Raw genomic sequence first — 27,152 nt, 5'->3', positions numbered from 1 at the left:
AGTAGGATCAGTACGGAATACAATAGCCAGTTTTCTAAACGAGTAACTTATTTCTTTCGTTCTTTCTTATTTCTGGATCGACACAAATGTTTTTTCTATCCTGTTATATTTTTTTTACATTTCTGTAGGTATAGATAATAATTCGGTCTATTTTTGTTTTCTCAATTTAACAATAATATTTAGATATGTATTAGACTAACAATCATATTTCGAAAGAAGATATGTTTATATAAGAACGATCTCGAACAAAGTTAAAGCAGAGGAATGGATCTTGAGAACGCGAGATCGCGACACGTAAACACAATTCAAGTTAGACGCGCTATTAAATAAATTGTCAAACTTTACTTTGCTGACGAGACTTTAATTATTTGATTACTATATTATACCATATATCCCATGTTACAACTATATGTAGGCTTGTATATTTTCCTCTCAAAATGTATCCATTATATCACATCTCAAGATATAAACGGATATTATGATTGTATGGAAAAGATGGCTATAGATTATCACTTGACCTATGCGGATAATGCAACTGGTATTTTCAATGTTACTTTTGTTATGTTCGCTTCCACTATTGAGCACTCCATTCAATAAAATAATAATACTATTATTGTGATAAAATTATTTTGACTTATGTTGCAAAAAAAAGAGTCACATTTTTGACGTCATAATTTCATATGGTTATTATGAAGAAAACAGGAGCCTTAATACGAATTTAGAGCATCGCATGATGACTAATTAGTATTGCCATTGTAAAATTTTTTCTAACACGGCATTAATAACGGGACTTACGTGAGTGTCAGGACTTTAAGTATAAAAACGTGATGAAATGTCTGTTCGAAGAAGCTATGATAGAATTTACTACACGCGAGATAAAAACGGAAATATGTCTTATGTATTTTATTTATTTGTTTATTTATTGATTTATAACATATTCAATAATAATATTCAATTTAATAATATAGGTAACAAAAGCAGTGCAATTAGTATAAATATGATATATATATAATATATATATAATACTGACTGATATAGGAAAAAAATTTAAAAAGCAATCCCCATTCGTAATTTGTATCTTTACTTTTCTTGGAAATGACAAATAATCGATGTGAAAGTTTGGTTTTGAATGGAACTCTCATATTCTTCGTCGGCCATAATATTCCGAAAAAATAACGAACAATATACCTACATTCTCAAATAAAGAAAGACCTATTTTGTATTTTCTATTTTTAACTTGCCATCCGATAATCACTGCTAATACTGAATGAGAAATTTTAATCCCTATATTTCTAAAATTTATTTGTATTTATGCATAAAATATGAAGTACAGAAACATAGGAAGTATGTACAAGAGTGTATTTACAATGACGCTATACAAAACTTACAAATTAACATGAGTATATATTATAGTTCGCTTTTATACATGTTTACGTGTAATACGCACTAACAAGTTTTGTCATTAATAACTTACGCCATTTACGTTTGAGTACATCTATGCACTCACAACTTATGCTATAAATACAAAAATTATTTGGTAATCGTTGGTACCATCAAGAGAGTACTGATTCTCTGTCAAGAATTAAATCGATTTACCCATGAAATCTTTTTACAACTCTTTTCCTTTGTGTTATTTCTGTACTCTTAGTTTCACATCTATAAACTCATAATTACGATTGAATATCCATATAATAAAATATCTTATCGTACAGATTATTCGAAAAGTGATATTTTTCTCTTAGTATTCATGTTTGCCATGTGATACCACACTTAGAAAGGGAGCGAAAGAAAAAGCGTGCTACAATAATTTTTGTGCTATTAAAATAAAATTGATAGAAAGCTTCAAGAATACCATTTAATAATTTATTTTTTTTAATAATTTCATAATACGGACATTCGATTGTACCTGCGATGAAAAAAACTATGAAGTAGAGCTTATCGTCGATTTGATGTAAAACTGGTCTCACATATCTTTAAAAAATTGTTAAATCAAAAGATTTTATTATCTGAATTATCTCGCATGTCTTAGTTACTTCAAAATTTATCTGATTCGTTCATTCTAGATACATACCCTTATGACTAATTCTTTATATTATTGAAATAAAATCACGCATACAAAATGGTTAATAAAAATGTAATAACGCTTAAGGAAAAATTTCTGAGATTATTTTCTGAGATTATTTTAAGAGAATTCTAATAGTATTAGACTATAATAGTATTTGAGTTATAAGTATTTAACATTAACGAATCAAGTCGCACGCTCAAATATGAAACAGAAATAAAACTTATTTTTTAAATCTGTTTGTTAATGACTTTTTAACGAATACCGACTGCCAACTAAAACTTCTTGGAGGTCACTTAGAATGACCTTGACAACATATGTAAAGGCCAATGCCAAAAATGGAAATGGCTTTCCTTTCCTTAATATTTACCTCACAATTTTTTTACATAATTATATACATATAAATGATTGTGTATAATTATACAAAACCATATATGAAACCATATATGTCCACATATAAATGATAGATAATTATATATACAATAATTATACATAATTACATGTACTACTGTAAAAATTATAAATAATTTACAGAAAAGTTTTATTGCTAAAGTATTATTGATGAGCATCACATTTTAAAATACATTAAAAAAAATAATGATTAAAAAATTTTCAAAAGTACATTCTAAAAGAGAAATTTGAGAACCTTCAGGAAAATCGCTATTTCGATTTACATATGCCTTTTTATAAGACTCCTGATCATTTTCTTGTTATGAGCGGCACGTCCATCTCATGATATAGACATATACTTACTTCTAATTATATATAATTATATGAAATTATATATGAACTATAATAAATCATGTATAAATATATATGAAAATATATGAATCATTATGTATATTTATATAAATACACATAAGGAATTTATACATAATTATATATAAAAGTTCGATGATGTTACATAAAATTGTATATAACTATATATAATGAATTGTACTTAATTATATATATATATTTTTATGTAATTTTATATAATTTTATATAGTTCTATATAATTATGTATGAAAATTTTTTTACCGGAAATTGACAAGCAATTTAATAATACTGATATGCTTATGAGTATTATTAAAACACTATAAAAAATTTATGATAAAAAATATCATCCCAATCATGATTCGAACCTGAAATTTCTTCGTTTCATGACGGGCATTTCATCAATTCTATTATTGAGGAATGTGATAATACTTATCACAAAAAAAAAATAAAAATAGTATATTTTCTGAAAACATTTTTTTCAGCTGACGTATAAATAAACAATAATAAGTGAAATTCGAGAAATGTTCAACCATGATGTCCAGCAAAATCTAGCTAGTCAATTCAGAGATAATTCCAGGACATTTTACGTAAAAATCCTGGTTTCCCAGGATTTATTCATCGATTTATTTTCATTATTTAATTAATTTTCAACAATTTGTGCAATATTATACGCTTTGTATTCAAGTTATGATTCTATACAAATGAATTAAAACGCAAACAAATTGGAAACAATACTATTTATTGCCTTAAATAAATAATCAAACGAACGTTAACACAAACTATTTTTTTACTATGTTCTATTTTAGATAAACTCAAGTTTTCTATTGATAACTTATTGCACTTTTAAAGAACGATTTATTTCCAAACACAACTTTCTTTTTATTATTTCTTTTTTTTCACGCTCTGACGTTTTTAGAATGAAAGAATAATAAATTCTAGGCCAGCCCTGAAATTTCAGGGATTTTCCAAGAATTTTTCAGAACACATAAAACTTCAATATAATTCCAAGGTTATTCAAAGACCGCTAGACATCATATGTTGACATAATGAGCGAAAAAGGTCATATTTTGTTGAAGCATATTTTGGTGTCTAATAATATTTTTACATCAATTTTATAATTACATTTTCAGTTCAAGACTGTGCACGAATTATTTATCAGTTTTGAAATATACATTATTTTTACACGTATCCACATAATAATATCTTGATGAAATAGACAGTCGACGTTCGTCTTTAGCACTGTGAATTGTGTCATATTTGAACGCACAAATTTTAAATAACTTGGTTCGCTAACTTTCAATACTTACAACACAAATATTTGTAACTTAAATATGTATAACATAAAAATTATTACAGCCTCGAAAATTATGGTATTAGAATTTTGTCTCAAAATGATCTCAATAATCTACTCTTAAGTGTTATTACGATTTAACATCGTATATACATGCAATGATTAAACAACAATCAGGCACGTTGATTTGTATAAAAATGATAAAATTATGCCCAATACACAAAAATAATATTTTTTATAATATTCATCAATATTCATTAACTTTTTTTTGGAGCAATCTCATATTTTAATTTTTTTTTAGAGCAGTCTTACATATCTTTATACTTTCGAAAGGCTCAAAGATCGCATCTGATTTTTCATAATAAAATTCATAATAAAATGCAATGAAGAAATATTGCTCATTTGATTATGAAATTATCATCTAGTTCAGCTGGCATCTGCATCAATGAGTTTGTTTTTCAATTCTATCAATTGGCTGGGAAAGAAAAATCTAATGACAGCCGCAACTCTTAACAACCATGTTCTTATATTTCTTCAAGATGACATTGCTCTCGTCCAAGAAATATAAGACGGAAATGGCTGAAAGTTTGGTGGGTGCGCAGCATGGCTTGGGTACCTTGCCCGGGCTCACCAAATGCACTAGAGTTTGAACTATTGCGTGATTAGTTGCGTTCATATGAGCGTTCAATGGGAAGTTGCATTCCCCGCTACAATAATATGCATCGTACCCATCCGGCGCAATAATCCAATCCTATGCAACAAAACAAATTATAAGAAATAATGCACATATAAATTTATGACGTCTGGTTCCTCACCGCACACGTCGGATTCGTAGAAAACATACGATTCCTTGCCTGTGACACCGTAATCCGACACAGCCACCATCACGTCGCGGTGCGCCGTGAGGAACCAGAGTTTTAAAAGATATGTTAATTAATAGCTCACCTGCCACTGCAAATCGCGGAAGCTGACATATAATGTTTGTATTTTGCAGGTTCGTGAATACTGTGCTCCAGGATCTGCGAAAACATATCTTTTATCACTGCACATATATATACCTATACACATATATATACCTATATCTTTTTTATTTATGAAATTTAATATAGAAAAAAGACAAATAAAAAAAGAGAGAGTACTAGGACCCCAAAATATCTCGAAAAAATTTTACATAAATTATTTAAGTATTAAAGATCTAACTTTGATGGCTGACGTTATGGCTATTATTTCTATTATTCTATTTCTTACTGATAAATTTTAAAGAAGACTGTTTCAGATAAAAGTAAGGTTTAAAAAAGTTTATTTATTGATCCTATCAGTTCGCTGCTTAAGTAGTGTTGTCAAGATCAAGAAAAGGTCACTTTGAATTTTTTTAACGAAATCTTCTATTTCTTATTGTATATTCTTTTTTATGGCCCTTTTTCAGAAACTTTCTTTTCAAAGCACTATAAGGACATATTTTAGACAGCTAACATAAACAAGACTTTTCTAAACATATTTTGGACGTCCAAAGACGTCAAATTGTTTCTTGGAATCTTCTTCCGACCTTGCCTTTGTAAGCTGGATTTGGATTATCTTCCGATCTTGTTTTTATAATTTTACTATAAAAAAAGCTCGATAACTTCAAAACTGTTTATTTAAAATAAAGATAAAATTATGGTGCTCTGAAAAAGCTTTGAAGAAGGGCTGTAAAAATGTGCAATAAAAAAAACAGGGAGTATTATTTAAAAAATTCAAGCTAACTTTGTCCTTACTTTGGCGATGACACGTCGAACTAACGGAATCATTAAATCGATTGTTTTAAACCCTACTTTTAAACCCTACTTTTATCTGAAACAGTTTTTCTATAAAACTTATATTTTTTCGAGATATCTCGGAGTCCCGGTATTTTTTTCTCACTCTGAATATACATATGTGCTATATACATATACATACATATATTGTATACATATTTTTTGTTTTTCTATATATAAATTATACATAAATATAAATACGTGCAAATTATACTATTACATCATTGTTACTATTATTATCATATTTATTATATATTATAAATTGTTTATTATATTTATTATATTATAAATTAAATTAGGATTGCAATATTCCATACGCGAATTTACCAGTATAAGGATTATTCCGGTAATCCCAACTGGTGGCCTCACTCTTCTTCTTCCTCTTGGCATCGCGTTTTTGTCGGACCTTGGATTCCCTTACGCCTGAACTCTTAAAATAGCCCACTATGAAGGGTTGCTTGTCTGGATCACCCCGGAATCCCATAATTCCGATATCCTCTGGTCTCACTTCATGCGCTATAATATATCAATTGAAGAAATAAATGAATGAAATCATTAACTGACTCTCAGTTAATAGCAATAACTAGTAACTTATTTTTCTTTAGGAATATTTTTCTTGAAAGTATATATTGTAGTATAGAAATATGATTAAATAATATAGAAGAATAAAATAATGATATACGAAAAGAACATATATCAAGAAGAAGAGGAACAATAGAGAATAGAAAAAGAAGAATAAATGTTGAAAGTCGCTACAAATATCGATGCACTCTTGACTAGAGGCGTTCTGCGAAAATCATGTTTTGCGAAAACAAGAGACTCTTGCTCACATATTTCGAATCTTTATTCCGTAAGTATCAGGTATATGTGTTTATTAGAATGGCCTGCGCGCACGCGGGTCTCAAGATTATTAATAGTCAACCTTCATGAATATTGAACGCTCAAGAATCTCGGTGTAAAGTCGAGCCAAGCTTCGTAGACATTCACTTCCAACGCGTTTTAGACGTCTCGTTTTTAATTACTCTGGAAAATTCCAGGGTAACAATCATGTAACTTTTTCCCTAGGACGGAAATGTGAAAAGTGAAAAATCTTTGTATGTATGTGTGTATATGTACGAACATACATATATAAAAATTTACACTTTTCACGTTTCCGCTCTAGTGAAAAAGTTACCCAGGTAGGTATCGCTACCCAGGTCTGCGTGGAGTTCGGTGTGCTTACGAAATTCGTATCGGTTCAAGCGGATCAAATGATGTTTACGCATCTATTCAATTTCATAATCGAAATCTGGAAATCCTTTTTCATTATAATTAACTTCGCCGATAACCCGATCATGCATGTTAGAAAGTTATCGCGCCCGGTTCTATATCTCGTTCGCAAGCTTATTTCCTCTCGACAAATAAAGTCTTGAAAGAGGAGATAAGTCCCGTGATAAATCTCATCGATCGGGATCGCGCCATCGCGGTCAGATCGGGAATGCGAGTCGACGACTAGGAGAGACCTCGTCGCGGCGAGCGATCGTATGTAAATGATCCCAAGCAGCGAGCACTCGCGCCCGGCAGGGTACCACAGGCCCCACAGGATATCATGTATTTCGAGTGTGCGCGAGTCCGAGAAAGCTAGTAAATTGACCGGCAGGAATGCGCATTTGCCGTGATTGCAGCGGACACTGGCAGACACCTACCGTCGCAGTTGTTGCACTTTGCGCCGCTCTCGAGGAATGCGCCGGCTCGCGGCGAGAATGGTGCTCGCACGCTGTGAGCGTGTCTCTTCGAGGCGACGTATTCAAGTTCTGTGTCAAGTCATTTTATCATCCTTCCCATTCGTTCTAGCATTGACAACACTTTCCTTCAAGCGGTTATTACCGGTGCGATAATCTATTACTAATGTATTAATCCTCTATAACGTCATGTTATAATATTTTGTAATCGCATATTCGTATATTTATATTTTTTTAATTTAATTTTATTTTTTCATTATAATTGAGCATAGTATGGAAATAATAATAAGAACCTTATTTTAGACAGTACGAACTAGAAATTAAAATGCCTATACTGATCGAAGCTGGATCTTCATTGCTTTAAATAATTAAATCTTGAATTATTAATATACACTATATATGTACTTACATATATACCATATTATAGTCTTTTTAGAACTGCGTCGAATTGTTTTTCCGGACTATAAACGCAATTAAAACTACTCGAGTAATCGCGAATTAAATTGACAAGCAATTTATTATAATAATTTGATGCTACCATCAAACATTATGTTATAAAGATATTAATATGTTGAAACTGTTAATAAATTTATTGCGAAAAATATTACTTCGGCTGGGACTTGAACCCGGATCTCTTGTATTTTGTACGAGCGTCCTAAGCCATTAGATCACCGAGGCAAAAATTAATTGTTAATTTAGATCTCAGAGTCAATATGTTCTATATATATATATATATTAATATATATAGTAACATGTTATGTTATGTTTATTTTTTTAAATACGAAAAAATTAGATTATAAAAGATTAAATCTGCACCTATCTTCGTACAAACGTAGTCGCGTAATGAAACATAATTGCGGTTTTCAAAAGCGGGTACGCAATTGCCGCCTATCTATTCGCAGCTGTAAATCAAAAGTGATTACATTCACTGAACGTCGGCCGTCAGAATCACTCGCGAATGATTTTCTTTCGTTCTTCATCTGAATTTAGCAGTCTTGAGCATGATAAGAGGAAAATAAGAAGAAAAATGATAGAAAAATTGGAACTCGATTTCATTAATTGTCGCAATCGTGGACATTGTGAGAGGGTTACATCGGATTAATAAAATTTTTCATTTAGTTCTGCACGTTCTTTGTATACAAACCGAATTGAATTAGAAACGAAACTTAAATTTTATTTGTAATAATATTTAAAAATTAGTAAGAACATCACTTTCAATTATTACCACCAATAGATTGTCATAAATTTGACCTATAATAAATCTTTGAATTCATAATTTTACTTAATAGTCGATATTGCTGATGTCTCATCATCTATTGAGGTATATCTCTCTCTGTACTTATATTTTGACATAAAATAGGTATTTCATATCATTTATATACTTCAATAAAGAATTTCTGTCGTAATGACTTGATCATTTATTCGCTCGAGGATACGAATCTAACAGCTGAAGAATATGTAATAATCTTTAATTTATATTTAGGCTTAAATTTAGATACAGATAATATATCTTTGAAGAATCTCATAGGTTTTTTAAATGCGGCGAGAGAAAATTAAAAAACAGAGAAAGAGAGAGAGAGAGAGAGAGAGAGAGAGAAAGAGAGAGAGAAAGGTAGTCAGAAATCAAATGTAAAGATTCGTGAGAGGCATGTGACTCTTCGATCTTGTATTTTATATTGAACGATCAAAGGTAAACCGGTTGCGCATTCTGAAGAGCGAGACAAGAGGAAAGAGGATAGAAGTCAAATCAAGAAAGAGAGAGCAAATAATGAAATAATCTAGGCGCGGCAAATAACAAATCATACACACACACACACACATGACAATCAAACACACACCACACACTACACACATTACACACCACACATATCACACACTACATACACACGTATAGATGTACATATATTTAAATACGCATGCTGTTTGTACACTTGATTTGATGTTTATATATACACATTAATATTCAGTGTTATCCACCACTACTTATTAAAATTTTTATATAAAATATAATAATATGACAGATTATGTTTTATATATATATACATACATATATATAATATATATATATATATATATATATATATATATATATATATATCTTAATGACCAATCCCAAATTAGGAGGAACTCAAATTTTAACTCTTTGTCCCACTTTACAATGCGTCCCAAATTTTGTCTATCATGTGTATAAGCGTGCATCTATAAGAATATAAATTCAAGTCTTATAACTCGAAGAGTGCTTAATGAAAAAATAATTTATTATAGTATTTTGGAAAGCTCTTAAAATAAATTACAAGAATATGCAATAAAAATATAAGAGTTTCCATTTTAAAAATTCAAAATGATCTTGCCTTAACTTAGAAACTGCCACGCCAAGTCAAGATAAGATCAGTTAATAGATTTTTTAAACTCTACAATATTTTTGCATGAAATTAATTTAAAAATACTTCGTAATAATAAATGATGTGTAGCTTTATTACGAAATCTTGAACGTTTCTATTCTCTTTGGAGATCCTTAGCAAGTTATATATTCAACGATCAATGTCGGTTAGATCTGTCCATGATGAGTCATTATCAGATTTACAAAATTGTAGCGGAATCTCGAACAGACGTCAACCATGTCATAAAGCTTTGGTAAATATAAATTCGCTAACTAATGAATTAATTGTGCTATGAGCACCTAATTAATTAACAGTAGACAATTCAGAGTTTCGAATGGTTCATATAAATTAAGCTTTTTTTGAGATTATTGAAATTTTTGATAAGCATCATAAAGCAATCAATATAAAAAATTTAGCTAATTTAACACAGAAGCCGGTTCTTTCATTAGAAGTGTGCGAAGTTCTTTAGTGATAAAATCAATTTTCCCTTTTTTTTGTTTCTCTTTCTCGCTCTTTCTCTTTCTCGCTCTTTCTCTTTTTTTCTTTTTCCTCTCTTCTCTTTTCTTTTTCTCTCTTTTTTTTTGTCCTGTTCACTGCTGTTCTTTTGAAAATAACATGAGCCTTCTCTCGAGTTCGTAAGTATATCTTATCAGCATGGGAAGACAAGGCGACGCCTTCATAGATTAAGTATCCCGAATGGTAATAAAGTATGCGAGTAAATAACGAGCAAGATAAAAAAAACCTAAAAACGTTTAACTTCTTAAAAGTGATACAATACTAATTGCACTTTCTTCTATAATATATAATTATATTAAATTGTAAAAAAGAAATAAAGAAGGACAGCAAAAGTTGGATGATTAAGCGCGACAAAACTACATGAGAATAAAATTTCCAAGAAAACTTTATGCCGTCTGTTATTTTGAAATTATATTTCGACATTTCATTTATATGTAAATTTGTAACATTGACTTCAATATATAATTAAAGTTTTTAATTAATTACTTGAATTAATAAAAAACTTCATTTCATGATATCAAGGAAAGAGATCCTTAATATCTTGATATCTCTGATCTTCAATTCCATGAAAAATACAATTTTCCGTCAATTTAAATTATGATAAGACGCAAGAGTAGTTGAGTAAGTATTGTCTCTCTTCCTGAATTATAAACACAAAAAAACTAGGAAGAGAATCGATATTCAAGAGTTGTTAACTTGCTACTAATCTTTCGTGTCACGCACACGCAGCATTTACAATAGTATTGTGGTGAGAACATTGAACAGGTGTAATATACATTGAGAAAACACAAATATACATGACCATCAGATATATGAAAATCAAGAGCACACTCTTCATTTAATCCAATAAAATACTTATCTATATATTAAAAATATTATATAAGATTCTTGAAAGTCAAACTGAATCGAAAGCTAAATCGATTTAAATAAAAAATAGAAAACTGATGAAATTATAAACAAATTATGTTTTGATATTAAAATTAAGAAATTTATAAAAATAAAGTTGGTCAATTTGGCTTCTGATAAACTTGTATACAATTGATGGGCAGTTGTTCTTTTTCAATTACCTATTGCTTCTTTTGTCGCCTGAGAAGATATAAAAGACGCATTTCCGAATAATCAAAAGTTAAAGTTTGAATTCTCTCTTATACTTTGCTTGCGATCCGATTTCAATAAACATCGAACATGTTTATTATCAAACCGGAAGTCGTTCTATATTTAGTGTGCTATTTCTAAGAAGCTGGAGAAGTTTAGATAGAAATACGTTTATAATAGTAGACTTGTGATTTAATCCATAAGTGTTCTGAGTTTTTGCTTTGAAATTAGAAAAAGATGAAGAGTTAATTGAAGACTAACGAGATTAAATTAATCTACAAATTGGTGAAAAAGGGCATAAATGGAAAGCACTCTCAGTATGTAATGACGTGTCAATGTCACGTAAATCATGTGTGTGTGAATGTAAGTGGTATTGACTCGATAAAATAGACGACTTTATTTCAGATGAGGATTTTCTTAACTTGGTACCCTTAACTTGATTTCTATTCAGTTACTTCAAATATTGAATGAAAAATCTTTGTAGAGACAAAAATAATGGAAGAAAACTAGAAAAAATAAAATGTTTACCTGAACGATCAGCAGGATGCACAGAGAGATACAGTCCTCGATTTTCTTTTGAGTCCTTCACCCAATGTTCAAAAGCCTCGCTGATGTTCAATGTCAGCCAGCCCTCTTTGTTGTCCGTAATATTTATGGCATCAATGTACTGTAATTCTCGAATTCTGAAATTGAAATGAAGAAACTATGTTTCTACAACGAACAGTCTAGGAATAAATATACAAACTTATTAGTGTCACTTTTTTAATTAGTGTCAAATTTTTTAATCGATAGTCTGCTTAAATTCACACAAAATGCCGCGAAATAAAAACTTTAAAAATCGTGATTTTTTTTACCATTTCTGAGTGCAAAAGAGTTACACACAAGAGAGTAAAAATAATCAATTCTGTAAGACTACGTATCCTCAAATATTATTCATATACGCACATGAACATTCTTAAAATTAAAAATAATTCTTAAAATTAAAAATTTTCATGAAATCCTGGAACGTATTTTAAAATTTCGATCTTACAATTTATTTAAGAGGAGCGGATTTTAATCTCAATTGTATTACATAAAATTGTCACATACGCTGATTATCGTGCAATGATAGATATTTTTCTGTTTATTAAAAATTGATAGGTATTCCGTGCACGTAAACACGATGGAAATAATATACGCTCAGTAACTTCGATTGTCACGCACGACGTGTCGCCCGTCACAAATGCTTTGTCGTGATTCTTCGTATTGTAATTTCTAATTAATCGTGAAACAGCGCGTGCCGCGCATCAATAAGAGCCTCAAGCTCTTAGCAAGAAAACACGTCGATCATTGTTCAGTGAGCAAATGATCTTCGCAACATTTACCTCTTACCATTTTTCCGCAAATCCATTATCGTAATTGAACAGGCTATGAGATTCTTGTGTTCTTCGAAATCGAATCTCAATGATCCTTTACTTAATAAAACCAATAAATCGACTGATAAAATCGAGTAAAATTAATTTACTAATTTAACGGATTCAGATTTTGATTATAAATATTTAAATAATTTATTTCTTTGAACAAATTATATGTATAAAGTTTTCAATAATAAAAACACTAGATGATTGACTAATGAAAATATTATTTATTTGGATTAATATCTCAATAAAATTTTATTGTCATTGACAATTATTGTTTTTGTTTAAAATTGCGATATATAAATAATTGTTAAACTAAATATCTGTAAAAACAAAAATTATAACAAAGTGGAAGGATTCAGAAATCGTAACAGGCTTCCAGAAACTTTTAAAATTTTCAGATCTTTGCTTTAATTTTTTACTTACAAACGACTTGTCATTTTAATCCTATCATTTCAATTTTAAATGTGATTCTTCTTCAAAAACACGCATCATCAGCATTCCGTATTAATATTCCTAACAATGTACCGTGATGAAGAGGTTTTATTACGAAAGCTACGAGTCGCCAGCTTGTCTCGCAAGGAAGAAGAGGTAGGGGAAGAAAAAGAAGGAGATGGAAGATGCGTCACGCATAGTTTGACTTTGATGGAAGGAACCGAAAGAGCTAGTGTGAAGGGTGAGAAGAAGAGAGACGCAAAGATCGAGCGCAACTGCGTAGGCAGAAGAGACGAAGAAACACGCGAAGAGAGCCTGTTAGCCCGTCTCCACGGCTAATTTACCTCAATTTACGGAATAGCGTTTCCTGTCGGGGCCTGTATATCGGTCAGGCTCAGGTCGCCAGTGCCAAAAGTTTCGGGGAAGGGGGAAAGAACGTAAGAGTGTGTAGCCGGCTGTCACTCCTCAATCCTCCGGTAGTAAATCAAAAGACTAAGGAGCCTGTACTAAGTAGCCGAACTTGCGAAACGAAAGATCTAAACTTTGGATAACTGGACCTTCGTATCTGATGTGTTAGAAATTTGAGGGTCTAAAGAGTCTTGATGAGATCGATTACGCTAAGCTTCTTCAGAAGCGAGCATCTTTCATTTATTTCTTCAAACGAAATTTCAGAAAAGGATTTCGTGAGCTTACAAATTTATCGTAAAATCATTTTTATCCAATTCTTTCCGAAAAAATCGCTGATTGCAATTTAAGAAATTTTCGATCGTAAGCTCGTTATTTCATAGGTGATTTCATATCAAACTTGGAAGACAATTAGGGATTCACGATTTTGGTATCGGAAATTCTAAATAGTAAGTAGATGACAATCTGTGAAAACGGGAAATTCTTTTCATATTAACAAAATGGGAGCTTAAAAGTGTACTTAAAAGCACAGTTACGACGGCTATTAGCGGCGACGGGGTGTCTCGTGACTCACAATTTGTAGGACGAAGCGGCATGTCCATTAGATAGAGCGTCTCTAGACAGACCGTCGACATTTACCGCAGGCGTGGAGGTTTGCCCTCTCAGATTAACTCACCACGCTTTCCTTTTTACGATTCAATTCCCACCCGGACCGGATGGCCCCCGCCGGTGGTCCTACGGCTAATGATTACATATATATCGTAATATATTTCTGATTATCCACTCTGCACATCGTCCGTGCACAATTGTTTTCCTAAGCTGTCAAAGCAGGATAAATACATTTTTCTAAAGAAAAAGAGCTAAAATGTCTCTTGTCCTCTAAATACATATAGATATAATAATATAGATATGAGAAATAAAGAAAACGAAGAAGTCGAAGGTATACGAAAAAGAATGTTCGACGGAATATTCAAAGTTTTTCTCTCTGCATTTCAGGTAGAACAAATGCCTGAGACTTTTTCGGCGAAGGATTAAGGACCTCCTAATTAGGGATACGATGACGATGTCAAAAACTGCGAAGGATGCCTGGAGGAACATGAAATTGGTCTAACCTAGGCGTCCTTGGCACAAAAGCCAGTGAATAGCGAGTATTATTTTTCGTTTCGACTTTATTATTGCAACACGAAGATGTGCTTTAACATTCATTAAGCTTCCCGAAATTCCAATCTAATCTCTAGATTTTTATCTGATAATTATTTAGTTCTTTTAAATCCATCTACTTTACATGATATGCGTCTAGAAATATAAAAATATAGAATTTAACGCGTTTAGAAATATACAAAAAAAATGGATAATTTTTCTTACCCTTCTTTAGTGTTCAATACTCGGTACGCCGTGATTGTATGGGAACCATGACTCTTCTGAATCTTCGTGTGTGCACTATGATACAACCTAAGCTCAGCGCCAATTATGTATTCTTCAGGTGGTACTTCGGACACATCGAACCAGAGCCTCTTCCCACGTTCGTGTCTCACCCCAGGGACGTGATGATCTATTTTAAATTACAAGTCTGCGATCAGTCAGGCATTATTCAGAATGGCCGCTTATAATCACGCAACAACAATCATACACAGCATAGTCCATAAATTTGGATATAAAAATCATATAAAATAAAGAATTCATCAAAAAAATATTTTTTTTGTATTCAAAGTGAAATTCTTTTCAATAAATGCATCATTTTGCTCTCGTTTCAATTCCATTTGATACATTAAATACTTCTCTTTTGTAATTGTCTTCAGTTGGTCGGTCACAGGATAGCTTGAATTTTTAAAATGTCGAATGATTTAAAAAACTTATAATCTTACATCACTCATTATCCTATTTATCTAACGCTCTCTAATATTTCTTGCTTTCAAAATTGAAACAGCAATTAAAAGAATTTGATATTTTAGAAATTACAATCGATATAACGATTGTGATCAATCACATGAAAAAGAATATTCAATTTGCAAAGATTGAAAACAAGAGCAAAATAATGTATATTGATTGTAAAAGATTTTATTTTAAATAAAAAATATTGAAAATATTTTTCTGTTTTTTATATAATTTTTATTTTAAAATTTATGAATCATGTTGTGTATTTTATGTATATTCACGTTCAATTTTAAGAACATTATTTATCAAACGAAGATATCGAAACGAGAAGATAAATTTTGAAAATCATTGAACTATGCAAATATATATGATAATACCATGTTCTTAGATAGCTAAAAAAAAAATAATGCTCTGAAAATAATTTGATTGTAATAGTGCAAAATTTCAAGAAGAATATAGTTCCTACGTTTAAAAGTTCTTGATATATATCTTGAGAAATTGTTTCTTCATCTTTACTGGAGGAACATTTCTATCGAATAGTCTAGAAACTATTAGTTTAGAAACAAGTGTCAGCTTAGGTTATCGATGCAAACTTTGAAACTGATGACTCAGAGCTCAGTCAAACCACAGGAACGTCTATGGAATGCCAATTAGTCCTTTTTTCAATGGGGAGATAACATTTCGTTATCGCAAAACGAAATTTCTACGAGAGTCCAAGTTGAGGTATCTTTAGTGAGCCTACTTGTGAGTCCCTCAAGGAGGTCTTTAGAAATGATCCGTGGACAATTCGCAGCGTGAAATCGAGCTCTTTCTGACCGTCAAAGTGGTCGCCGCCCTGCGAGAGCAAAGAAAGAGCGGTAGACTCGGGGGGGGAGACATATCCTTCCTTCGCGGTAGACTCGGGGGGGCTCTAAGTAATGCCTAATGCCTCCGCTGAAGTGGGCGGCTTGGATCCGAACAGGGACGTGAGGCAAGGAGAGGAACGAAGGGGGACATAAAAATTTGTTTTGTTTTTTCGTTCCGACGGTCGCATTCCAACGGTACCAGATTGCCGGGCCTCCTCAGCTCTCGGGGTGGTCCCAAATAGCTTTTGGGACCGTCCATGGAGCGTTCTGTGGCGAGCCGCGTTTTTGTTTTTTACATCGCCGTTGCCACTACCGCTGCGCTCTTCCTCCCCCTTCGCGTCTTTCTTAAAGGCATATGCGCTTGTCAGTACACGTATGGTACAGTGAAAAAAAAGAATAAGTTTATCACATGTGTGTGTGTTTTCTTAATTCTTAAAACACAGCGAGCGATATTGTGGTTTTATTTTTTAACTAGAATCTTTGATAAAAAAAGTACATAGATTTCCGCGACATAAACTTCTTGAATATATTTTAGAATTCATTTTAAACAAAAAAGTTCATGTACATTATATGTCAATTAGGCTCAGTTATCGAGATATGTACAGAATTTTATTAATATTGTAACAAATAAAATTATTAGACATTTATGATTTTTATGTGAGTCTTATTCTTTTAATTACATTAATTGTTCAAAATGTCTGCTTACAAACATATCTCTCTCTCTCTCTCTCTCTCTCTCTCTCTCTTTCTCTCTATCTTTCTCTCTCTCTCTAGCAGTTTTACCGAGGGGGTAATCACTGAAATATTGTCTCACAGCTTACATGATGAATTCATTTGATTTCATATAATTTCATCTGATTACAAATAATTTTTTTCACTACATATGAAGTCATTTGGTAAAATATACGATTTTATTTAATATTATACAATCGGATACATAGATTTCATATTTTATAATGATCAAGGACTCTGTCCCACGATTACATTAAATGGTTACCCCCTCGAGTTTTACGCTATCATTTGTCCAGCAATCAGATTAGACATGATATATAGACTCAATGTCCTATCTCTATAGTCAAGAGCTAAAACGAAGAGAGAGGAATTGAGAAGGAGAGATACACATATATTACGAATGAATGGAAAGTTCAGACGGGCATCGACATCATGCTAAAGAAATTCCCCTGGTCGCACAGATCTGTTACATTCAGTTCCGTTGAGGATCCATCTATCTTCGCAGGATTCAGCATCCTAATCTTCGTAATTCGTAGCCGTGCGTCTCCCTCCGGGTAACCGGCCGTCACGCTGTCCGCGTGAGGAAGGAACGAAGTGGAAAAAAGAGCAAAAGGCCGAAGGAGGACGAGCCCGAGCCTCCAAGTTGAGACATTTTAACCTGCCCGTGGCTTCGCGCATGAGGAAAGAGAAATGCTTATTGACTCGTCTTTCCCAGGGGGGTATCCCATGCAACATGGCCGGTAGGAAGAAGATAGAAAAAGAGAGAAGACTTTGTATGTAAGACGTATAGCCCATGAGACCGGGTCTGCATTCATGTGCGCAATTCATGACGATTGATGCATTCTGAATCAATTCTTTCTGTCCTTGTTTCTTTCATTCCGATTCTCCATTTCCGTTCTTCTATTCTTACATATACGCCCTAGCCTTGTCTTTACTTCACATTGTCATTATTTCGCACAGTAGATGTTATTTGTAGTTATAACCGATTTATATGCACGTCGCATTTCGCATCGAACAGCCTAGAACATTCCTCACTATTCCCTCGACGCGAGGACGACAGCAAAATAGAAAACCGGACATACGAACACGCAGAGAGAGAACGAAAGAGAGAAAAAGAGGGGAGAGGGAGGAGCAGTAACGGGTTTCCGGGGAATCTGATGAGCAAAGAAGAAAAAGGGAAGAATAGAGATTCTTAGATTCCTTATCGGGTTTGTGGCAATTTTTTTTGTACTTAAACTGCAGAGTCGCGAAACAACAACGATCGTATCGAGTTCGCACTGAGATTTTCGAGAATTCATTACGTGCGCCTCACATTCCTTATCATGACTTCACACCTCAGGAACGTGCTAGAGAAGAAAAAGTATTCTTATGCTTTAATCTTCCTTGTTAAAGAATTGGTGGAAAATTTCTTAGAACTACTTGGCAATTCGAGGAATTCGAGACAAAGAAATATTTTGTGTTTTAGAGTTTGATTAAGAGACAGGACGTTTAAGAGATCTTCGTTATGCGTTACATTCATCATTTTTATCAACGTAGATAAATTTTAATTCCAGTTTAATTTATTTCTTATCTTTTTCTAATTTTAAGAATTAAAAAAAGATAAATGGCAATGAAAATAAATTAATTAAAATGAAATTTAAATTATTTCATATTGATAGAAATGGATATAAAGCAAAATGAAATGTTTCCACATAAATAATCATAAAATTCAAGTTCAAGTAGTTCTGAACTACTTAATAATCTTAGTGAATATCTAGAATTCTTGACACACACATAAAAAAAAATTCCAAAAAAATAAAATTAAAAAAAATTAATTTTTGGATACAAAACTCTGTAATATTTTAATTATTATTTTGCCTATTTCGAATAGTTATCAATAATTAAAAAGAATATAGATCCAAAAGTAAAAGAGATCTAAACTTAAGACAAATAAATTTTAAAAAATCGGTAATAAAAACAGATCTTTATATATAGTCATCCAATCGTAGAACTACTCGGAAATTGTCTCAAAAATTGTTCGACTTCGGATTTAGAAAATTTTTTATCACTATTCAAACATTTCTCTCAAATTATTGATTTAATAACCTTGAGTAATATACAAGATTTTTCGTCAAAACTCATCGAGAATTGTCGAACTTCAATCAGAACTTCAATCAGAACTTCTCAGAACTCCCAAAAAATTTTTAATCATCGTTCATATGTCGAGTATCTTTTGCAGATCATTGGTTTTGAAAATTTTGTTAGAGTTAGTAGTTTTGATAGGCATTCTGAACAATTCTCAAAATGAGTTCTGATAAAGTCTTATGGTTCAAGATGATTGGATGGTTTACAAGACATCCGACATTTGAACGGTGATCGAAAATTTTCTAAGTCTGAAGTCAAAAATTTTTCAAGAATTCCGAGTAATTCTGAATGAGATTCTGGATAGTTTTCAATAAATTCTAACAAAAGAATCTTAATGGCTCAATGTAGTTGGATGGCTATATAAGTAGATACCTGTTTTTACTGCCTGTTTCTGAAATTTTGTTTTAAGTCCAGATCTTTTTTATTTTTGGGTTTATATTTTTTTAATCGTTAAGAATTCTTGGAAATAGATAAAATAATAATTAAAATATATATAAATAGGGATTTATTATATCTAAAAATTAATTTTTCAAAAAAGATTTTATGGTCGGATTTATTTTTATATACCAAAAACTCTAGATATTCACAAAATAAAGCTGTTAAGCCACTCAGGATTATCTTGAATCTCGATAGGAGTTTAGTATCTCATTTTTTAATTTAAATTAAAGATTATTAACCGGAATTTTTAATAAAGAACTCTTTATTAAACGGGCGACATTCATAGTCAGATCTTATATTTAGGATCGTATTAAGTACATTCTCAAGTACATTCTATCATGAACTAATCAGAGAGTTGCATTAACATCTTAATTAAGATAATCTTAAAATAAGAATCAACTATGAATACTGGCTTTTGTCTCTTCAAAATGAACCGGGAACTCTAATCAGAACAATAAAGTTTTAATATTGAATTGGTTAACTTCACATACGCTTACATTTGATATCCTAATGTGAATAGCAAATGATGGCGAGAAATGCGAAGAAGATATTTATTTGAGCCAAACGTATCTCTCAACAATTTTTGCTTTATTTAAGTTATTATCGATTTAACGCCAGTTATCTTGATAAAAACTCTTCTTTTCAAATATGTTAATAGAGACATTAAATGTGTGTGTGCGTGTAAAGTTCAAAGTAGATAGACGCAGATATAATTTAAACTTCAAAAAGTTAGAAATAAAGACAAAAAAAACATAAAAATTTATTTATTAGGTGTTGGAATTAATTCGTAGCGTTTTTTAATGAAAGAATGTTATTTATTTCACATGAGCATTAAAAAATACATTAATGAAAGTACTTCCCATCACTTGTAAAACGCTACGAATTAATTCCAATACCTAATAGAATTAAGTAATCATTCCCTGCTCGCATATTTCCGAAACTTAATTTGTACGAAAATCGTGAATATATAATATAATTATATAATGATATAATAAATACATATATAGGAATAAGAGAGATAAAATATATACACAACATAATTATGTAACAAAATAACATACACACATATATAATTAATAATTGAAGCTTCGGCATTCCAATTACGAAGATATCGATTTCCAATTATTGATCGATAAATCTATCAATTTCATTAGAGTAAATCTCTTTTATAGTTGGAACTTCGGAAAATAGAATCTCAGAAAAGTAATGTAATGGAATTGACCAATCAAAATTATTTAAGTTTAGAGTGTTACGGTATCTTTATTCTTTAGTAAGCACCTATCAAATGAATTGAGAAACTCGAACTTACTGTGAGCCGCGAAAGTCATGATAACATCGCTTTGATCGATCGCTCTCAGATCCTGTCCGCTGAGGTCGAACTCCCCGGCTTTGCGATTACGTGCCACGGGCTTTTCCTCTTCGTCCTCGCCAAGGGCGTTCTTGTAGATATCCAATAGAAACTTGGGCGCCGACCTCTTCACTTGGGGGGTCCTACCGATGGTGTTCCGTGGACGATCCGGGAGTCCCAGCAGATTCAGAATCTCATGCTCTACCTCGTATTTCTCACGCTGGCTGACTACACGATGAACCACCGTCTGATCGAAGCCGTTGTCCACGTATAAACCGCTTATCCTCTCGGCGCTACCGATGGTCAAATCGCCGAGGATCGCTGCGAGGATCAGCAGAGTAGAAAAAGATTGAGCTGACATGATGATGTCAAGGAGGAGTCAGTGTCTTTTAATCCTTTCTGCTTTCCTTTTTAATTCCTTAGCCTTCTCCTGGACTTTTCTTTTCCTCGTCCCTCTTTCTTCCAACAAAATTCTTCGGCTGATGTTGTAATCACTAAAAGTTATTTAATTTTTCTTTCTTTCCCTGTCTGGTAAATTCTTCCTTCTTTCTTTCTCTTCACTTTTTTCCGCGAATTTACCTGCGAAAGAAAGTAAGTTCTTCCACTTTTCTCTCGTCGCATTCAATTCAACGACGAAGTGCGCGCGTATCTTCGTATAGCTTCAGCAACAGCACGAAAGATCCAGACTATTCAAATATTTTCGAACACCATGAGCAAACAATTCAAAGGTCACCGAGCTGAAAGTATTCGAGTTTAATTCAAAAGTTTCATGGTCTAAGCAACTATAAGAATCTAGGGACTCTCAACGATCCCATCGCGAACCGACGCGACGGTCGAGATTCCTGAATAACGGTGATCTTGATCGATGCGGATCCTGGTGAATGGTGATCTGGATCAACGACGCTCCCGGCACAGCGATTGCGCGTGTTGCGATTTCGTTGTCAGGAATGGACATCGCGTGTGCGCGCGCGCGCGAACCCACACGCTGCAGATAACGCTCTTCGTCCTCGAATGTCCTTAACGGCTTGGTGACCTCGTGTTACGACTCACTCCGTTGTATCGTCCACTGGTACCGTAAAATTCTCGCTGTCCTGATTGCCTCTTGTTATCAGTGCATGCCAGAGATTCTACGTCACTGCGATTGCACCGGGATTTAACTTCTATGAGGAAAGCAGGAAATTTGCTGTGCATTGCGTTTTCTCTGATGATATGCTGCGCGTTTCCATCAATCACACTCTTACGGTATCATTGTTTTTTTTTCAAAAATAAAGTTTACGTTGCTTATCACACAATTACTTGTACACAGTTTTTAGATCTATTAAAATCTCTAATTATTGTTTGCTCTTCAACATTTTCGCGACATAAAGCATAACATTAGCGCTACAACTCCGAATCTGTATTAAAAATTCAAAATCATTAATCCGAATCTCTAAACGTACTAATAATAATAATAATAATATAAATATAAGAGAGGAAAACGGTGATCACTTAGCTGTGTTTTTATTTCAGCTATTTTTATCGGACACTTTTTGAGAACTTTACTTTATACTCCGAGATATTCTATCGTCGCAGGAGCACGATTCCAGCAGAACTGACAAATACCAGGGTTGATTCAGTTGATTGCCAATCGTTGACATGATGAGGAACGATCGTGCTCGTTCGAATGGGAAGTTCCAGAATCAATATTCGTACGATCTTGCTGAATGCGATAGAACATTCGTCAACGTTTGTCGTAAAGTCGAGGAACCAGCTTGAATATCCGTCGTCAGTGAATCGTAAGTGATCGTGGGTCACCGCGGATGACTCCTACCGAGTCTGGCGACTCTCACGATGCCAGTGCCAGTCTGTTTGTCTGGCCCATGCCAGTCGTCGTCCCGAGTCGTCTCTCTAGCGAACTCACCGCCTCCCAGGTCCGTATTAAGGCCCACTCGGTCCTTTCCCCGAGGGTTGATCCGTCGACTTTTCCTCTCTTTTCCCTCTTCGCTTATTATTCCCTCTTCGCGTATGTAAATAAAGTTTTATTGTTGTTTTATTATATAATTGCTGCGAGAATTTCACAAAGGTTACACAGCAAGATTGAATAGAAGTTGTTTAACAAATTCTGTAATTTTTTTTAATATTAATATTATATATAATATTATAATAATGTTAACAGAAATATAAAAATATCAAATGGAAATAAAAAAATAAAATAAATTGTAACTATGAAAAATCATTATAAAAATAATAACAAAAGGGAATAAGAGCCATGACACACAAAAAACTTAAGTAGTAAGGGAACTAACATATTAAAATTGTTATTGCTTATACGTTATGACTTCATGGTCTCTACTGTAATGATTTGCTTGCTATTTACGTTTTACTGCTTAAGATTTTTGTCTGTTATGGCTTAAATGGTGTTCAGTTGAAATTTTGTAAAATAAAAAAGTTGCTGATATTAATTCTTGGAAGTTGAATTCTTTTTATAATCTTTCTCTTTCTTTCTCTGTCTTTCTCTTTCTCTATTTCTTAATTTAATTTTTCGTTATTTAAAAATTAAATACATCTTCTAATATAATTTTTAATTCCCTGACAAAAATAAAGAGTAATACAAAAAGGAGACTAAGTCGAATATAAAAGGAGAATGACTGAAGCGCAAGGAAACATTCTAAACAGCATAGATTGGAACAAAACGTAAAAAAAGCAGTAAACGTTTTGTAACTTGACACTTCAAGAAAAATTCCAAAAATCATATTACATTTAATGTGGTTATATTAATTACATGGTTATATTATATATTATATATGGTTGGGTCTCAAAGTTTATTTTTTCATTACTTACTTTCTATAAATCTTTTGAAGATCAATAAAAACATTTTCAAACAAAATTTTTGTCTGAGCTAAAAATTTCTTATTTTTTGCATGTAATCTGAATTTGCAATAAAAAGTTCATGTTACATTTAAAAGATTTAATATCTAGTCTGGATAGTTCATTTCTGATCGAAATCTGAAGTTGGAAATATTTCGATACAGCATGCTCAATTTACTTATCAAAATTTTTGAAATTTTTCATAAAAATCACTCAGCTTTTAAAAAGGGCGTGCAGTAGTACGCCCTTTTTTGGTTAGGACATCCTATATACATACACATATAGTTGTACAAACATCTATATATGTATATATGAACATTTTTATGTTTAATATATTTATATATTATGAACTGTTATAATTACATAAAAAAAAATACCGATTTATTTTAATTTTTGAAACATACTAGAGTCTTTGGTTCATTATTTGCACGTTCCTGTATCATAGAGGTAGGACCGCCCCTGACGAACGAGTAGGCGGTTAGTATTGGCAACCAGGACTGGTCGCCGATAACTCGACTCTTTAACGAGGTGGTATCGTGGACCAGGACTAGAGGACGCGATGGCGGCTTGAGAAGTTGTAAAAAATTTTTCTACGTGAATAACATCTTCAGATTACAGATTGTGTTCTTTACTAACACCAATAAAATATGATCAATCATAAGGGGCGTCAAGTAATTTAAAAATTAAATTTAAAACATTTTTAATTAAATATATAAAATGGCTAATAAAATGATATTACGTAGCTCTTGTAGGACGCCTTTTCGAAAATGTTACATCTATTATTGACATTCCTTCCACAAATAGAATTTCCTTTCACGAAATCGAAGTATATTTGTAGGCTAAGAGTGGTAATTCATAATTTGATTTTATATTCAAGATCGTCTTAAATCTGGTCATAAGTGATCTTGCCAATGAAAAGCCTGTACAGTCGTACGAGTCTCGAGATGGTATTTATAAGATTAGATTATGATATATATTTATATTGCTTAAAACTACCAATTATTTTAAGATATGATCGATGTAATTATATAAACATAATTATCTGATAAATCGTAGATACACGCATGTGGTGTATCCCATAAGGTGTAAAAGGAATGGCAAAGTAAAGATTAGTGGCGGCCGGTGGTGAAAGTGAAATCAAGCCGCAAATATCAAATGAAGGTGATATGAGCAGCGTGAATAAAAATATCGATATACCGTTAACTTTTGCCAGCTTTCTCGGCATCTATTCAAATTTTCGAACTTATAGTTATCTTGTCGAAATAAATTCGATATATTCATATCATCTTCAATGAAGATTATGAAATCTTAATTCTCATTTTAAGATACCTAAAATCTACATCAGATTTCGTGTACATATAAAATCACAAATAGAATTCTATCGCGTTATTAATAAATATTTTGTACACGTCGGTATTCTGATTCTTCAAATGCAATTCTCGTGTTATGTGAAACATGAAATTATGAATAAAATTCCATTCTGAATTTTGAAACAAATTATATTACATAAATCGTCAAAAATGAGCTTCATTCATTTTAATTTAATTATTAAGAGGATCTAAAAATGATTATTTTACGGATTAAGTACTTAGTAACTTATATACAGACGATTTACATGTCATTGACATATAAGTGATATATCCGATTGGATATAATTTGATTGGATACAAGCCACTCATAACGAATATCTTTTTTGAGTGATAAATTTTTGTAAAACGTTACGTCTAAGTTCAATTCTAAAAACTCCGTTATTCCTTCGTGCAAACCACCAGACTATACTATTTCAATACAATTACAATAAATACAAATTGCATAGTTTTTTAAGCAAATGTTGTCACGACGTGACAACGCTAAAGCGTAACATCGAACTAAGAAATGAAAATCTCAATCAAAATTTTTTATCATTCTTGATATAAACTCTATCTCACAGCCATGTATTAATGTACATATTTTAATCTTGAAAAATGATTTTTGAATCTGTAAAAAAGGAAAAAGTAATTGTTATATAAAAATTAAACATTATTTACAGATGTCTTTAGGATTCCCTTAAATTGCTTGTTTCATTCACTGCAATATAGTATAATATGTATTTTTATTTTTTTTCTTTCTTATTTAAAAGATTTTTCTACGCATATAATTAATATCTTCAACGTAGACCAAACTGTTATTAACATCACAGATAAGATATAAAGATTAATTTGTAGGCATAATGTATTCAAAAATGAAATATGAAATAAAATGGAAGTAGTATTAGACAAAGACTTTCCAATTTTTAATTTTTATTCATCGACCCTATGTAAACTTAAGTTGTATAATTTTATGCATTGTTAGATAGTACAAAAAAGTTGTTCATATGATTTCGACAGGAATATAAATATGAATATATTCACCTTTTCGTACGGGAGAGTTATGCAAATAATCACGTTCCAATTTCTTCGAAAAGTGATATTTTTATCGGATCGTACATTTCTTGTATTCCTATAGAAGCATATGAAAAGACATAGATAAGAGATAAATATGTGATAGGATTACTTATTGTATAAACAGATATACCTGGACAATGCTTGCATGTCTAAAACATATATCAAAGACATTCTAAAGACATTTTTTGAAATGTACGTGTCTAAAAAATATCTATAAAGGATAACATAAAGATATCTTTTAGACATTGCGTGTTATCTGGGTAATATATATTAAAATAAATTGTTATCTTATTGCTGAGATGCTCAGTTGTTAAAAGATTGCACTGAAAAAAATTCAAAAATTTTTAGCATATTTTTCCCATTGCGTCATGTTTATCTAGAGTTTATCTATCACAAGAAAAGCTGAATCAATGAAGAAACCTTCAAGTTTCTCAATAAACTGTTATCTTAACATGCATAATATTTGGGAAATTTCCTTTTCGTTTCCAATTTGTTTATTCTCGCTATCTAATCTTTTCGGAAATTATTTAAAACACACTACAATTATATGAATAAAAAACAGAGAATAGAATAATAACAATTTTTTTCTGAAAAAATATGCAGCTGTAGTTATTTTTCGGAGTTTATTTTTTAATCGCATCTAATTAAAAAAACTCAAAAAAAAT

General features: G+C 31.9%; 1 protein-coding gene and 1 long non-coding RNA gene across 6 annotated transcripts; one reads left to right on the top strand and one right to left on the bottom strand.

Annotated features, from left to right (window-relative positions):
* Nucleotides 1–1,275: 1,275 nt before the first annotated feature.
* Nucleotides 1,276–23,217, bottom strand: gbb (glass bottom boat). 3 transcript variants are annotated; one of them, XM_087414975.1, is made up of 7 exons: nt 22,711–23,205; nt 21,179–22,611; nt 15,221–15,407; nt 12,147–12,301; nt 6,233–6,421; nt 5,058–5,131; nt 1,276–4,863 (listed from the first exon to the last, which is right to left on the bottom strand). In XM_087414975.1, the coding sequence occupies exons 2-7, from the start codon at nt 21,576–21,578 to the stop codon at nt 4,603–4,605; spliced, it is 1,266 nt and encodes a 421-aa protein (XP_087271101.1). In that variant the 5' UTR covers nt 21,579–22,611; nt 22,711–23,205; the 3' UTR covers nt 1,276–4,602. The 3 variants fall into 3 exon arrangements, with proteins under 3 accessions (XP_087271101.1, XP_011064433.1, XP_011064434.1); XM_011066131.2 differs by having other exon boundaries at nt 21,179–23,205; XM_011066132.2 differs by having other exon boundaries at nt 4,672–4,863; nt 6,223–6,421; nt 21,179–23,217.
* LOC147906816 (uncharacterized) lies at nt 12,315–20,628 on the top strand. Of its 3 annotated transcripts, XR_015547899.1 has the most exons (3): nt 12,315–14,304; nt 14,852–14,999; nt 15,231–20,628. It is a non-coding gene; the product is annotated as an uncharacterized LOC147906816 (long non-coding RNA). The 3 variants fall into 3 exon arrangements; XR_015547898.1 differs by having other exon boundaries at nt 12,315–14,999; XR_015547900.1 differs by having other exon boundaries at nt 12,315–15,003.
* Nucleotides 23,218–27,152: the final 3,935 nt, after the last annotated feature.

Source organism: Acromyrmex echinatior, chromosome 17 (genome assembly GCF_024713525.1).
Source record: "Acromyrmex echinatior isolate Ae372 chromosome 17, ASM2471352v2, whole genome shotgun sequence".
In the NCBI taxonomy this organism is placed as follows: Eukaryota; Metazoa; Arthropoda; class Insecta; order Hymenoptera; family Formicidae; genus Acromyrmex; species Acromyrmex echinatior.
The sequence above is the reverse complement of the archived record's forward strand: the minus strand, read 5'-3'. Positions and strand labels throughout refer to the sequence as shown.